The sequence below is a fragment of the Oncorhynchus keta genome, chromosome 35, assembly GCF_023373465.1.
Source record: "Oncorhynchus keta strain PuntledgeMale-10-30-2019 chromosome 35, Oket_V2, whole genome shotgun sequence".
Classification (NCBI taxonomy): Eukaryota; Metazoa; Chordata; class Actinopteri; order Salmoniformes; family Salmonidae; genus Oncorhynchus; species Oncorhynchus keta.
The window spans coordinates 30645255-30662361 of NC_068455.1; the positions used below are offsets into that span (position 1 = coordinate 30645255).

General features: G+C 43.7%; 1 protein-coding gene across 2 annotated transcripts in view; it reads left to right on the forward strand.

The window, feature by feature from the left end:
- The first annotated feature begins 13685 nt into the window (after positions 1–13685).
- The window catches only part of LOC118369087 (latent-transforming growth factor beta-binding protein 2-like), a 184750-nt gene continuing 181328 nt past the window's right edge, over positions 13686–17107 (forward strand). For both annotated transcript variants that reach the window (XM_052496861.1, XM_052496862.1), the window contains exon 1: positions 13686–14698. In XM_052496861.1, the coding sequence (XP_052352821.1) occupies positions 14235–14698 (464 nt within the window). In that variant the 5' untranslated portion in view covers positions 13686–14234. The remainder of the gene's footprint in view (positions 14699–17107) is intronic.

Consider the following 17107-nt stretch of genomic DNA (forward strand, 5'->3'; position numbering starts at 1 on the left):
AGTCGTGGCTTATTGTTGGGACTGATAAGTGTGTTGTGTTTAGCACTGAGTTAAATGGATACTTCGGGATCTTGGCAATGAGGCTCTTCATCTACTTCCCCAGAGTTTGTTGAAGCATGCTAGTAGACACTCATAGACACAATGACTTTTAGTCATTGTGCTAACGCTAGTTAGCAATGGGTCGAGAAACTACCCCTAACTTCCTTCATGCTGGACTTCCTTCATACTTCCTTCATTACAACAGAGACATAAAAATGTTATCCACAAGTTCATCTGACTCTGGGGTAGATAGAGTTCCTCAATGCCAAAATCCCAAAGTATCCCTTTTTTGGGGGAGTTATTACAACGCGGCAGATACTAATTTCTATCCTCCCGGGTAGTAAAGCTGCTAATGTGGAAAATGCTTGACCCTGATTTTCCATGCTCTGCTGGTGTAGACGCCATGGAACAACGTGAATGGGGAGCAAGGCTGTGATACGAAAAGGCCGTCTTTCAACCCCTCAGAGCAAATGGCAGCTTCAGAGAGCAAAAGGACAGTCCTACGTGGAAGCAGGGGCCCAGTGGAGGCCAAGCAGTGGACCCAATCCAAATTGCACAGTTGACCAGGTCACAGGAGAGGCCGTGTAGAGGACTCCCATGGGGCTGTGCCACAGGGTATGTAAGAGTACTGCGCAGAGGGTGAAGGGAGGGGGGAGAGGGGTCCCATAGGGGAAAGGGGTTCACAGGCCCATCCACCACATCCAATGGGCTCTGGTAAAAGCACATCAAAACATGACTGTCACTAAGTATTTGGAGTTCACCCCCCCCCCTCCTTATTTACTAGTTAAATAGTTTCTCTATAGATTTATGCTGTGACTGATTTTATGTGAGTATGAGAGAGTCTCAGGCTAAGTCAGACTAATGAATGGAAGTCCTCTCAAATTTGGAAAATGTATACTTGCTGGAAAGTTATGGCAGCAGGGTCTTTCTTGGCTTAATTGGCCGCCAGCGTGATCCGCCCTTTGAATTGGGTCCAGTGGCATTTATGATGAAGGGCCATGACATCATGCAGAGCATTGTTCATAAGGGACGCTTCTAAATCAAATGTCTAGAGACGTGACGACTGCCTGCCTCCCCACCATATGCAACAGGGACAAGCTGAGGTGGTGACTTAAGAAACCATTCACAATATGTGAGAGGAGTTTGGATCAATGTTTCCATTCTAGCCAGACAGGAAATAAACAGATGTTTTAAGGGCCCACCTTGTTTGCCACGGACAAAATAACTCTGATGTGCTAAATCTAAGACATAGTTCATAATAAAATAGTCAGGACTAAATGGCATACTTCTACGAACAGAATTGACTTTTCGTAGCAGGTTAGGAGAACTTTTCAGCAGGTTAGGATAATTAACGTAGCAGGTTAGGAGAATTAGGTTATGTTTAGGAAAATTAGGGTCAGTTAAAATGCTCAAATTCTCACCGAAACAACTCAAAATGATGATTTTTACTATTTGTGTGTCACTTCCAATCAAAGCTGTATACCATCTAGCCACAACCAGGCTTATAAAACTATGAAACTCATGGTGATCTATGTCCGAGGTTGTAAACTCAGTTCTACTGCCCTTGATCCAAGTCCCCTGGTCCAAAACACACTTCACCTCAGCATCTGAACCAAGACCAGACGAATGAGGGTATGAAGCAAGGCAATTAAATCTCAAGCACCTTATCATTGTGATTTATGCTAATGAGAGGCAGCTGCCCTGATCACATTCCAAATTGCAGAAGTCGTTATGTTTGGTAAACGAGCGTCTCGGAGAGTTGGGCCGACGGAGCTGGATGGGACCGGCGGGAGACCCTGTTTACGTTCAGCCCTCTGCATTCCAGCTCACAGATGAGTTCAATCTCTGCAGGGCAGGCAGCAGGCGGGCCCGACCTTCCCTTGGGCTCCCCAGGCAGACCTCTCAGGAGGGAGAGTGAGAGATGAGTCTATCAGGGAAGCCTGGCTTGTTGAAACACTGGCACCATGGGTGTCTCTGTGTCAGGGTCTGACTTCAGAGGAAGGGCCCCTGTCCACTATAGACACAGTTTATTACATGGGCCGAAGACACACAAACAGCGTCGCTTAGCCCCTGCCGGGTGACCCCAAACATCAGGAACAAGACAAGGAAGCCTCTGAGCTCTACGCTTAAAACACATAGCCTCCCTCAAGTCAGGCAGAAACCTTACTGATCAGCCTGGACCCTGGATGGTCAGCAGGGTCACTGATGCATACGCACGTATACCTAACAAACACGACTCATAAAACATGGAAAATGTATGTTTGGGAGGAATTTAGTCATTTTGTTTATCTGCAGAAAGGCTTGTGACTTCAGGCCATATGTCATTTTCTGCAGTTGACCCCTGGATCCCTATTACACTACCAGGAGTCATCCACATCACACACTTTGCTGTGGGAGTAGCATGTGCATTATGTGCTGGCGGTGCCTTTGCCAAGAAGATGTTAAGAGCAAGCACTTGTTCAGTAAAGTAAGTAAAGCTTTGGGAGAGTCAAAAGGGTGATTTGTCTTAAGAGGTTGTAGATTTGAGGGAGCTCCACTCTAAAGTTCTTAATCTGATCCTAATAACTATTTCCTGATTTTAAAATGGTTCAGGAATTACATCATCCCTGTGTAGCTAGTGCATGAAGTCTTTGTAAATCTTAAACTACTCACACCCGCTAATGAATGAAACGATCATTCAGCTGTAAATAATGCAGTGTGGATGTCATGCCAGTAATGGATGACATATTTGAAACACATTGCCAAGGGTTCTGAGGTCTGTATAACTTTGAAGTGTTACTGGACTCCCACTCTCATTTGAACAAAGTTGAGATATTTTTCCACTACTTCTCCAGCAATCCAGGAAGTGAACAATGAATCTGTGGTGAGTCTTTAGGAGGCTTTTAGACACACGCACACGTGCACTTTTGTTACACACACAGCGGTTAGAGCATTGAGCCAGTATGCGAAATGTCGCTAGTTTGAATTCCAAAGCCGACAAGGTGAAAAATCTGTCAATGTGCCCTTGAGCAAGGCACTTAAGCCTAATTGCTCCAGGGTCGCCGTTGATAATGGCTGACCCTGGCCGTGACCCCACTCTCCGAGGGTGTATCAGGGGGAGTTGAGATATGAAATAAACAAACATTTCCAATTCACACCTGCGTATAATACACACTTGTACATGTGTGAACTAGGACAAATATAAGCACCTACCAAATGAATATTATTACGTCTATTTTCTGTGTAGTGCTCTCTCAAGCCAGTACTCCTAATTCCACATTAAAAAAAAATGAAAAGGCAAAGTATGAGTATCATGAAAGAAGTGGACGTGGCTGTCTTAAGACCCATGTGACCTAGTTCCATTACCCTAAGCTGACAGCACCTCATTCATTCAGTACAAGCTGGGAGGACTCCTTAGTCTAAGCACATTACTGTTATTCTGCTCTATCTTCCACTGTTTCCTCTTGGTCAGGAGATGCCTGTTTTATGTTAAAAATAAATAAAAGATCTGTAGTGAAACACGATGGAGGTTTAAATGATATCCGCTCCAAGGAGAAGCTGCCATGTTCAATGAAAGAAACTACATTAATAGAACGCATATGCAATTTAGGCTGTGACAAAATGTTATTCTGCCAAAACGAGTCCCATTTCTCTTTAGCTTATAAGATTTGTATTCCCTCCTTTTTTTCCCAGGTCTTGACTGCTGCCCAGCCTGAACAATATGTGTATTATGTTCGCAATTGGAAAGAGAAAAGGGAGCTGAGGACATTGGTACAAATGGCAAAAAGTAGCTAAGAGATTGACATTCTTCATGGTCGCCTCCATCAAGGGCACTCACAGAGGACGATTCAAATGGAACACTTAAAATTCCGGAGCCATGGCTTAGAATGTACTGTTGATACTTGGTTAGAATGAGGGCCCTACATTCTGAGCGTAATGATACTGTTTGGGTTTCTAATGGGTACACTTGAACTCTGACCCCAAGGCAGCACTCTAATGGTGACGGGCCATTCAATCATTGTGCCTTCGACCAAACTAACGCAAATGTGTGTCTCCTGGGACAGTTCCACTGACAGGCAAATCCTCTGTTTTTTGTTCCCCGGATAGAATTGATTAGGAGGTGTCAAACCCATAGAATATGACAACTCAATGGCCCCACAATGCTGTCTCATGGTGACACACAGCCTCAATGGCCTCTCAATTCACAGCACAGAGTGATCATTCAATGAAGGGATTAGTGAGGCCCAAAGCAAAGGCACAGAGACAGACATGCACTCTCTCTCTTTAGCTCGCACACACATGCATGCACACAAAGTAAACATGCACAGGTTATGTAATATATGTATATCAATTTGTATGAATATTTCTATAAAAAGTTAACAGGAGGGCCTCCCGGATGGCGCAGTGGTTAAGGGCGCTGTACTGCAGCGCCAGCTGTGCCACCAGAAACTCTGGGTTTGTGCCCAGGCTCTGTCGTAACCGGCCGTGACTGGGAGGTCTGTGGGGCAACGCACAATTGGCCTAGCGTCCTCCGGGTTAGTGAGGGCTTGGCCGGTAGGGATGTCCTTGTCTCATCGTGCACCAGCGACTCCTGTGGCGGGCCTGGCGCAGTGCGCACTAACCAAGGTTGCCAGGTGCACAGTGTTTCCTCCGGCACATTGGTGTGGCTGGCTTCCGGGTTGGATGGCGCTGTGTTAAGAAGCAATGCGGCTTGGTTGGGTTGTGTATCGGAGGACGCATGACTTCCGACCTTCGTCTCTCCCGAGCCCGTACGGGAGTTGTAGCGATGAGACAAGATAGTAGCTACTAAACAATTGGATACCATGAAATTGGGGAGAAAAAAGGGGGTAACATTTTTTTTTTTAAGTTAACAGGTATACGTGGTATACGGTCTGATATACCACGGCTGTCAGCCAATCAGCATTCATGGCTCTAACCACCCATACAAAACACTAAATATTGCACTGTTTGTAATTGTAATTTATGTTCTTAGTAACTGTACTGTTTGTTCACAGAACAGCTATAATTTGTTTTCTATTTGAAAATTGATAGGAGTGGCTTGGTTGTCACGCTGGAGTTTTCTGAGGTCTCTTTGTGTAAAAACCTTGGTCGCAGCCAGAGAGATCCTCCTGGTATTCATTCCTGAGTCACTCCAGATGCTGTAAATTGTGTCAAATTGGGCCAGACTAAGGCAAGCTTTCATAACGTTGATAGCTACTCCAAAGATCCCCTAAACACACGCAACATGTGGGCTGTAAATAGCGTGGAGAAATTGAGAGAATCCCTTCTAGAACAACACATTCCTACAGAGCAGCAGAAAGTAGCAGAGAAACACCTTACTAACTGCCCCTCTGAACTCGTATCAACTCTCCAATACACAACACTCTACCACCAATCTCAGGCTATGTTACAGACCTAGCAATACACGTATCACCAGTGCTTTATCAGATGATGGTGATCAATTAACCAGGAGTGTTTCAGGCATAGACAATATAACATGTTCTATATCTTTGATTTCAGAAGCAACCTTCGGGGGGCCTCCCAGACAATAGAGGCCAGAGGCAGGTCAACCCCCCTGATGCCCAGGGCAACACACCAGGGGATCGGAATGAGCACCATCGAGTCGACCCCAGAGTCATAAGACAACTGCAGCTTCCCTTCTAATTAGATTTCCCATTGGCAAGAGGAGGACGAGGAGCGCTAATCAACTCCAGTACATCTCCACTACACAACCTTGGTCAGCCCTGCTCTCTACTCCTCACACACCGGACATGTATGGGTTGGAAATCATCATACAGGCTGGATTCTGGAGGGGAGCGGCTAAGCAGAGCAAGGGCGAGTGTGGTGGGTCCGATGCTCTTCTCTCTCAGCTGTTATTCATCGGAAGCAGGGGCGGAACGGGACCAGAAATCGTCCCTGGCATTTCTAACGCACATTTTTTTCTCATGAGGGCCCATTATTAGACAGATAATGATCATTTTGCGCAGAAAAAACAACAAGTTAGACCCACTGGGCTAAACATGAACAAGCTCATCTGGCATTTGCGCAAAATGATCATTATCTAATAATGGGGGCCTCGGGAAACATTTTGCCTGTGTGGGGGCCTCGAGGAAAGAAATGGGCCGGTGTGGGGGCCTCAAGGGAAAAAAATCGTCCAGTGTTTTAGAAATGCCAGGAACGATTTCTGGTCCCAGTCTGCCCATGAGAGGAAGGACAGCTGGCTTGCTACTTCCAACACACTTAAACTCCACAGTGAAGTTATGATGATTTCCCTGCATGTGATAACCTCTGTTCATTAATTCCCATGAAACTTGGCCAAAGAAAGAGAAGCTTACTTCCCTTATGGGTGGGATAGAAAATGAATGGACAAACCATGCATGCTGACCACACTAGCCAACTCCTGTTGACATTTTTGGAAGGTGTGTGTAATGGTAATGGTGTTGGCGTGGTGGAGACAGGAGATTGGAGACATACTGTAGGCCTATTTAAGTGTTAGTGATGGGCAGGTTGCTAACCCGCAGGCCCCGCGGTTACTGCGGTAGGGTGGCAGGCAGGTTGAATGAAGACAAAACAATGCAGAAAAAAGTCCATAAAAGTATACTTCTTGTGCAATTCATACTGTCTATAAAGGTGCTATATTTATCAGCATTATAAAAGCTGATTAGTATTTCAAATAAATAAAATACGCATCCAAGCCGAACTCAAATCTTATCAGAAACATGTTGGGTAGTTTTCAAATATTTTAATTTCCTTATAACCGGTCCAACTGATGTCATTCGGAAAGTTAGCACGAAAAATCTTTCCAGTTGCATTTTCTACCCGGTTCCTAGATGTTTTTGCTTTGGAATGGCGGTTAAGAGCATTGGGCCAGTAACTGGGTTTGAATCCCAGAGTCGACTAGGTGAATAATCTGTTGATGTGCCCTTGAGCAAGGAATTGAACCCTAATTGTTCCTGTAAGTTGCTCTGGATAAGAGAGTCTGCTAAATTACTTAAATGTTACATTTAAATATGGCGGAACAGAAGCAGAGATGAAAGAGAAGCTTTACCGATGCCAACTAGATTGAAGCATTGATTCTATCAATTTATTACATTATTTTGGTGAGCAAGTGTTTGTTTAGTATTCTAGGGCAACAAGGAGTGACAGAATAGAAGCTGCATGTAGGCTTATTTATTGACAAGTTGACTAACAAACAGCCTTCCAAAATTGTTGAAATTATAAGCAGAAACATAGGCCTACAGTGGGGCAAAAAAGTATTTAGTCAGCCACCAATTGTACAAGTTCTCCCACTTAAAAAGATGAGAGGCCTGTAATTTTCATCATAGGAACACTTCAACTATGACAGACAAAATGAGAAGAAAAAATCCAGAAAATCACATTGTAGGATTTCTAATGATTTTTTTTGCAAATTATGGTGGAAAATAAGTATTTGGTCAATAACTAAAGTTTATCTCAATACTTTGTTAAATACCCTTTGTTGTCAATGACAGAGGTCAAACGTTTTCTGTAAGTCTTCACAAGGTTTTCACACACTGTTGCTGGTATTTTGGCCCATTCCTCCATACAGATCTCCTCTAGAGCAGTGATGTTTTGGGGCTGTTGCTGGGCAACACGGACTTTCAACTCCCTCCAAAGATTTTCTATGGGGTTGAGATCTGGACACTGGCTAGGCCACTCCAGGACCTTGAAATGCTTCTTACGAAGCCACTCCTTCGTTGCCCGGGCGGTGTGTTTGGGATCATTGTCATGCTGAAAGACCCAGCCACGTTTCATCTTCAATGCCCTTGCTGATGGTAGGCTTTGTTACTTTGGTCCCAGCTCTCTGCAGGTCATTCACTAGGTCCCCCCAGGTGATTTTGGGATTTTTGCTCACCGTTCTTGTGATCATTTTGACCCCACGGGGTGAGATCTTGCGTGGAGCCCCGGATCGAGGGAGATTATCAGTGGTCTTGTATGTCTTCCATTTCCTAATAATTGCTCCCACAGTTGATTTCTTCAAACCAAGCTGCTTACCTATTGCATATTCAGTCTTCCCAGCCTGGTGCAGGTCTACAATTTTGTTTCTGGTGTCCTTTGACAGCTCTTTGGTCTTGGCCATAGTGGAGTTTGGAGTGTGACTGTTTGAGGTTGTGGACAGGTGTCTTTTATACTGATAACAAGTTCAAACAGGTGCCATTAATACAGGTAACGAGTGGAGGACAGAGGAGCCTCTTAAAGAAGAAGTTACAGGTCTGTGAGAGCCAGAAATCTTGCTTGTTTGTAGGTGACCAAATACTTATTTTCCACCATATTTTGCAAATAAATTCATTAAAAATCCTACAATGTGATTTTCTGGATTTTTTTTCTCATTTTGTCTGCATTAGTTGAAGTGTACCTATGATGAAAATTACAGGCCTCTCTCATCTTTTTAAGTGGGAGAACTTGCACAATTGGTGGCTGACTAAATACTTTTTTTGCCCCACTGTATCTAAAAAGGCCTAAAAAAATTACTCCGCCATCTCCGACTGTACAGCACCTTTTCTATATTTGCAGGTTAGGACATCGGATGCGGGCCTCAGATTTTCACTATGGCGCAGGACGGGATGACTGCAGTTTTACGGGCTCCTAACCAACTGTTTTTTCACATTGTTTGTAACTTGTTATATACATAAAGTTGCTGCTACTGTCTCTTATGACTGAAAAGAGCTTCTGGACATCAGAACAGCGATTACACACCTCGAACTGGACGAAGACTTTTTTCTTTAATGATTCCGTCGCGAAGGATATACTCCTTTCCGGAGAACAGGTCCAAATCCCCGTCATTCATTGAAGAAAAGGCGGAGATACCGAGGGAGAAGGTTGGGATGCCTTGTTAGGATTTGTAGGCGAGTGAGTAAATCGCCATTACCATCGGTTCTATTGGCCAACCTGCCATCACTGGAAAACAAACACTGGAAAACAAACTTGATGATCTACGGTCGAGACTATCCTACCAACAGGACATTAAAAACTGTAATATCTTATCTTTCGCTGAGTCGTGGCTGAACGGCGTCACTGTGTCACACACTGATCTGTTTCACCTGTCTTTGTGATTGTCTCCACCCCCCTTCAAGTGTCGCCCATCTTCGCCATTAACCCCTGTGTATTTATACCTGTGTTCTCTGTTGGTCTGTTGCCAGTTCGTCTTGTTTGTCAAGTCAACCAGCGTTTTTGTATCTCAGCTCCTGCTTTTCCCTGTCTCTCTTTTTCTCGCCCTCCTGGTTTTGAGCCTTGCCTGTCCTGACTCAGAGCCCACCTGCCTGACCACCCTGCCTGCCCCTGACCCTGCCTGCCGACCTGTATCTTTGCTCCACCTCTGGATTACTTACCTCTGCCTACCCTGACCCTGAGCCTGCCTGCCGTCCGGTACTGTTGCCCCACCTCTGGTTTACTGACCTCTGTCTACCCTGACCCCGAGTCTGCCTGCCGTCCGGTACCATTGCCCCACCTCTGGTTTACTGACCCCTGCCTGGCTTGACCCTGAGTCTGCCTGCCGTCCGGTACCGTTGCCCCACCTCTGGTTTACTTACCTCTGCCTACCCTGACCCTGCCTGCCGACCGGTACCGTTGCCCCACCTCTGGTTTACTGACCCCTGCCTGGCTTGACCCTGAGTCTGCCTGCCGTCCGGTACCGTTGCCCCACCTCTGGTTTACTGACCTCTGCCTACCCAGACCCTGAGTCTGCCTGCCGTCCGGGTACCGTTGCCCCACCTCTGGTTTACTGACCCCTGCCTGGCTTGACCTGTCTTTTGCCCCTGTTGGATTATTAAACCATTGTTAATTCGACGTTGTCTGCATCTGGGTCTTACCTTCATACCTGATACACGGATAATATAGAGCTGGCTGTTTTTTCTGTGTATCGCCAGGACAGGGTAGCTACAGTTGAAGTCAGAAGTTTACATACACCTTAGCCAAATACATTTCAACTCAGTTTTTCACAATTCCTGACATTTAATCCTAGTAAAAATTCCTTGTTTTAGGTCAGTTACGATCCCCACTTTATTTTAAGAATGTGAAATGTCAGAATAATAGTAAAGATAATAATTTATTTAAGCTTTTATTTATTTCATCACATTCCCAGTGGGTCAGAAGTTTAGATACTGTCACGACCTCCGCCGAAGTTAGTCCCTCTCCTTGTTCGGGCGGCGTTCAGCAGTCGACGTCACCGACCTTCTAGCCATCGTCAATCCACTTTTCATTTTCCATCACACCTAGTTCCAATTCCATCAATTACATGTTGTTTATTTAACCCTCTGTTCCCCCCCATGTCCTTGTCTGTAATTGTTTGTTGTAGTGCTTGTGCACGGTATGCTGGTATTTACCGGGTTTTGTTTGACCCATTTATTTTATTATTCTGTTGACGGTGGTTTATGGTTATTAAACACAACCGTTGTAAATCAGTTTCCGCTCTCCTGCGGCTGACTTCTCTGCCGCCAGTAGCATCGCATTACACATACACTCAATTAGTATTTGGTAGTGTTGCCTTTAAATTGTTGAACTTGGGTCAAACTTTTTGGGTAGCCTTCCACAAGCTTCCCACAACAAGAGGGTGAATTTTGGCCCATTCCTCCAGACAGAGCTGGTGTAACTGAGTCAGGTTTGTAGGCCCCCTTGCTCGCACACGCTTTTTCAGTTCTGCCCACAAATCTTCTATAGGATTGAGGTCAGGGCTTGGGGTCATTGTCCATTTGGAAGACCGATTTCCAACCAAGCTTTAACTTCCTGACTGATGTCTTGAGATGTTGCTTCACTATATCCACATAATTTTCCTACCTCATGAAGCCATCTATTTTGTGAAGTGCACCAGTCCCCCCTGCAGCAAAGCACCCCCACAACATGATGCTGCTACCCCCTTGCTTCACGGTTGGGTTGGTGTTCTTTGGCTTGCAAGCCTCCCCTTTTTCCTCCAAACGGTCATTATGGCCAAACAGTTCTATTTTTGTTTCATCAGACCAGAGGACATTTCTCCAAAAAAGTATGATCTTTGTCCCCATGTGCAGTGGCAAACCATAGTCTGTCTTTTTTATGGAGGTTTTTTGAGCAGTGGCATCTTCCTTTCAGGTTATGTCGATATAGGACTTGTTTTACTGTAGATATAGATACTTTTGTACCTGTTTCCTCCAGCATCTTCACAAGGTCCTTTGCTGTTGTTCTGGGATTGATTTGCACTTTTCGCGCCAACGTACGTTCATCTCTAGGAGACAGAACGTGTCTCCTTCCTGAGCGGTATGGCAGCTGCGTGGTCCCATGCTGTTTATACTTGCGTACTATTGTTTTTACAGATGAACGTGGTACCTTCAGGCGTTTGGAAATTGCTCCCAAGGATGAACCAGATTTGTGGAGGTCTCCAATTGTTTTTCTGATGTCTTGGCTGAATTCTTTTGATTTTCTCATGATGTCAAGCAAAGAGGCACTGAGTTTGAAGGTAGGCCTTGAAATTCATCCACAGGTAGACGTCCAATTGTTTCAAATTATGCCAATTTGCCTATCAGAAGCTTCTAAATGCATAACATAATTTTCTGGAATTTTCCAAGCTGTTTAAAGACACAGCCAACTTAGTGTATATGAACTTCTGACCCACTGGAATTGTGATACAGTAAATTATAAGTGAAATAAACTGTCTGTAAACAATTGTTGGAAGAATTACTTGTGTCATGCACAAAGTAGATGTCCTAACCGACTTGCAAAAACTATAGTTTGTTAACAAGAAATTTGTGGAGTGGTTGAAAAACGAGTTTTAATGACTCCATCCTAAGTGTATGTAAACTTCCGACTTCAAATGTATATACCAGGCGGTGTCAGAGGAAGGCCCAAAAATTTGTCAAAGACTCCAGTCACCCAAGTCATACACTGTTCTCTGCTACCGCATGGCAAGTGGTACCGGAGCGCCAAGTCTAGGTCCAAAAGGCCCCTTAACAGCTTCTACCCCCAAGCTATAAGAATGCTGAACAATTAATAAAATGGCCACCCTCGACTAACCTGTACCCCCGCACATTCACTCGGTACCGGTGCCCCCTGTATATAGCCTCATTATTGTTATACTGTGTTACTTTTTACTTCGACTTTATTTTATTTAGTAAATATTTTCCCAAATCTATTTCTTGAACTGCACTGTTGGTTAAGGGCCTGTAAGTAAGTATTTCACGGTAAGGTGAACCTGTTGTATTTGCATGTGACAAATACTATTTTATTTTATTTGGGTGGTTGCAGATGGGTTATTTAACAATTTTGGGCAGGTGATGAACCGTTACAGATTCTGCGATAGAAATGTTAAGGTAATTTCCGATTGAACCGACATACAGCATTTACAGTTGGCAGCTTTGTCGCTAAAGCAATAGCATTGCCTTTAAATTTAAATCATGCTGTAAAGCTAAACTTGCAATGCAGATTGAATAAACTTGCAATGCAGATTGAATAAAGCTCTTTATGCTTGTTCACATTGCAGGCCTTAATGCTCAAATCAGTTTTGGTTTTCAAATCCGTTTTGGAGTACTGACTGTCATAACAGTTAGTTAAGTTAAGTTACAAGTGACCAAATCGGATTTGTGTGTTCAGACAGTCAATTGCTGACAATTACTGACAATCAGACGCTAGTTGTCATAGTAATGATGGGTGAGGGCACAGTGGTGTAGGCTGATTGGTGGTGGTGCTCCTGCTTCCCATCAAAGGCTAAGGTGACAACAATGCCTGCCATGGATGTTTCCCAGTTGCTTTGAATGTTCAAAATCATAGTGTAAGAACCTTTTTAAATCCTCAGAGGATAAGATGATCCAACTTTCACAATGAGTTCATTTTTATCTAGCAACTGCAGTCAACTAGCTAGCAAGGTAGCTGTTCAGCTTTCTAGCACATTCACTAATTCTCCAATCAGCAAGCTAGTTAGCTACCATGTCATGTTCATGTCAAACTGTCAACAGAGTAGCTAGCAAGCAACAAAATATGCCAAATAACAGTCTAAAAACCACTTGGGGGTAAATAAACAAGACTTTACCATTCCGACACAAGTCGCATGGCCAGGAATCAGATTTGTATCTGACTTCAAATCAAGCTGGTTTGAAGTGTGGCTTGAAATATCAGATTCCATGTGCTTTTTGGCTTTTCAGACTGCAGAACAAATTTAAATTGTATATGCAAAAACATTGGTTTTGAGTAACTTCAAACTGCCAATGTGAACCAGGCTGAAGTGTATCATTGTGGGTTGAATGGGATAAGGCAGCCAACTCTCTTTGGGTTGTTTAAGATCTTATGGGAGAAAAGAAATGTGTTGTTTCCAGGCAGTCCAGGGAAACTGATGATGCAGCATGGAAGAGAGGGGAAGATGAATGGGATTTGTTATATAACTTCTATAGTTTTCCAAGAACTCAAATGTAGCTTTAACCGTGTGTGCACTTCCCATATCCCCCATGTTGTGTGACATAAATATCATATTGTTATGTCAATGTTCAATTACGAGCCTACTAATTACTCAATCACGTTTGTCAATGTGCTATATTATATGACAAGTTGACCTTACCTAGCATACTCAATCTAACATTTACTTGATTTGCATTTTAATACTATCCTGCAGTATCCACATTGTGCGCTACATGTGCGTTTATGCAACCGCAGCAAAGAGGGGCGCAGGGTTAGTTTGTGTATGATCTCGTACTGTAGCTTGGCGGCTTGGACTGGGGGGGCTGAGCGTAGGCATCAATAAGACCACTAAGGGGGAGTTTTCTACTTGTAAAACGCATGAAAAGCCTCCCCAAATTCCCGGTGACTTCAGATTCAAGGAGGTGGTCATATCCATCGGAGCACCATTCATACTCTAGAACTTTCACTTCTAGTAGGACTGCGGCTTCAGACAAAATCCCATTGCTGCCTGCGCGCGCTCTTAACATGAACTCAAATGGATTAAAACGTATCTGACATAAACCTGTTTCTGTAAGTAACCTATAGGTAAGCTTTACATTTTCAATTTTAGGAGAATATGCGAAAGCTGTGAATTGGTTTAAGATTTTGAATACATCCTGCGTAATGCTTACCTGGACATTATGAAGAGACATCAAAGCATTTTGCATGCTTCGGAAAAGATACAGTGTTGTTGAAACTTTCTGTTCGCCTCCATTCAACCACTCGATATTGCTTGTGGCTATCGACACAACTGAATCTTGAGTGACCAGCCTACACGTAGCAGCAATTCAATTTTTGACACAAATATGGACCGTTTATGGATTGCAGTTTTAGTGGTTCTAACCATTGCACTAGTACGAATGTGTGACTGCCAGAAGGACTCAACAGGTGGTAGACAGGAGATGTGGGAGCAGCTCCGGGAGCTAGCGAGGAGCCAAGGTCACTCCGCAGTGGGAGCTAAGGACGCTGTCCCCGACACACCATCCAGAGAAAGCTTGCTCAACCTCTCTCATAATGTCTCGCACTCCGGTCGCCGGGCTCCGATGAGCTCATCATCTCAACGAGATAACAGGTACGCGACGGCAATTAAACCACTTCCAGCTCCCAGTACGGAAGCTTCCCTCAGGGCGGATGATGCCACGGTCCCACGAGATGCTGCGCGTAGGGCCGCGACACAGCTCGGCACCCATCACTCATCACAGCAAAGACCCCGAATCAGTTCCAGACAGAGCAACAAACCCAGCTCAACGCATACCAGGCGCCTTGCAGGGTAAGACACAGCGCTTGTTTTTTTTAGTTGAAAAAATATGTACTGCCCGCAGGAGTACTTTTGAGTTTGTCTACAAATTAAACATGTTTTTTTTTTTTTTTACATAAATCCTGCTGTTTCTCCTCCCGGGGTTGTGAGGTTACATTATTTATTATGATCTTTGATGTTTGTGATTTGTGTTGTTGCTATTGTGTCGTGTCATGAATGAACACTAGCCTACTACAGTGAAACATTTGCTAAATTGATACACTTACTATTTGTCTGCTACACAATAATGATTGTATTATAGGGTGAATGACTTTCAACAGTAGCCTATGCAGTTGTGTGCCCTCTATCTGCTACAGATGTTTTGTTGCTCTTATTTTCCCCTATATCTCACACAGGATGGTAAACATTGGCTATATTGCTATAATGTCTAATGAATGAATGAAATAATTCCATCCCATGGCTCCAGTGTGTCTGAAGTGAATGTCGGACCTCTCCTCTATTCAGTCTGACACTGAATTCCTCAGTGACATTTCTCTGAATGGAATGATAATTTGTCATGTGGGGTCATGGCAGGACTTGAACTATATTGGTAGAGGTTAAACCCTTTATTCATATCAGAACAGTGAACACAACATGTTTCTCTGGACTAGGAAGTTGTTCATTAACGACAAGTGTTAAACCACATTTTTGTCACTAGTTTATGCAGAGCAGTTTATTGAAAGAGCACTACCAGAGCTATCATTTAATCTTAAGAAAACTTTGAAACAGTACAGTTACCATGTCCTCAGACTACTCCTAGGTAGGTAGGTGTGTGTTGTGTGAATACACATGCTGCCCGTGGCCATGTAGTGGTTCTACAAAAGCCCTTTGCCCACATTTGCAAATTCACTTAGTGATTACAAACACCTGTTTTCCTGGAGGCTTTTTCGCAGTGCTGCAAATACCTGGAGTTCTTTCTCTTTCTTTTGACTCAAAACAGAACCATCAGTTGTTTCCATTAAAAGCTGATTATTTTTAGTAAATGAACCCTCATGCAGCCAACCCTGTTTGTTCCATAGGACAACGCATGGTACACATGCATGGCACACGACCCTATGGGAATCAGGTTATTTATATGGTCAGTTTCTGAGGGACACTTTATGAACAGTATGAGGATCCCTTCTAATTGGAGAAACACATGTTGGGGGATGAAAGGTGTACTCACAGACCTTACTCTGCTGAATAAGGTGAGGAATGCCTAGCAGACTCTGTGTAATGTCTGACAGTTATGGTTAGGAGGAGGTGAGTAGGGAAAGATCTGGGATGATAGTCTGAGTGCCCGGATTTCAACCACCGTTCTCCTTTTAATATCTTGGACTGGTAGGCTTTGCCACTTGGTTCCAGAAAAGTAAACCTAATATAATGGTTCCCATAGCCTTTTACAGGGAGATTTAGATATACTAGTGTATCAGTGTGTTCAGCACCAATGTCTTTATTACTGTTGCTGAGTTGCTGTAGAAAGCAGTTCATGTGGCGCCCCCACATCCACACAACACAATGGGTTAGATTCCATCAAACTTGTACGGTAGGTAACCAGAAACATCTTACTTCTTGTGCATTAAGAATGCACATTTGGATTCAAGGACTCAACAAGCCTATGTTACAAAACAATGTGAATAAAAATATAATCCAACCCATGTGGATTTTAACATGCTTTCTCACTGCACAGAACAAGTATTATTTTAAAAAAGGAACCTAGTTACTGGTTTGATTGAATAGGGCATGTGCGTCAATGTAATTAACAAAATAACAAATCAAATCAAATTTATTTGTCACATACACATGGTTAGCAGATGTTAATGCGAGTGTAGCGAAATGCTTGTGCTTCTAGTTCCGACAATGCAGTAATAACCAACAAGTAATCTAACTAACAATTCCTAAACTACTGTCTTATACACAGTGTAAGGGGATAAAGAATATGTACATAAGGATATATGAATGAGTGATGGTACAGAGCAGCATAGGCAAGATACAGTAGATGGTATCGAGTACAGTATATACATATAAGATGAGTATGTAAACAAAGTGGCATAGTTAAAGTGGCTAGTGATACATGTATTACATAAGGATGCAGTCGATGATATAGAGTACAGTATATACGTATGCATATGAGATGAATAATGTAGGGTAAGCAACATTATATAAGGTAGCATTGTTTAAAGTGGCTGGAGTTGAGTCAGTGTCAGTGTGTTGGCAGCGGCCACTCAATGTTAGTGGTGGCTGTTTAACAGTCTGATGGCCTTGAGATAGAAGCTGTTTTTCAGTCTCTCAGGCCCCGGCTTTGATGCACCTGTACTGACCTTCCTGTAACATCGGGTGGTGTAGGTGTCCTGGAGGGCAGGTAGTTTGCCCCCGGTGATGCGTTGTGCAGACCTCACTACC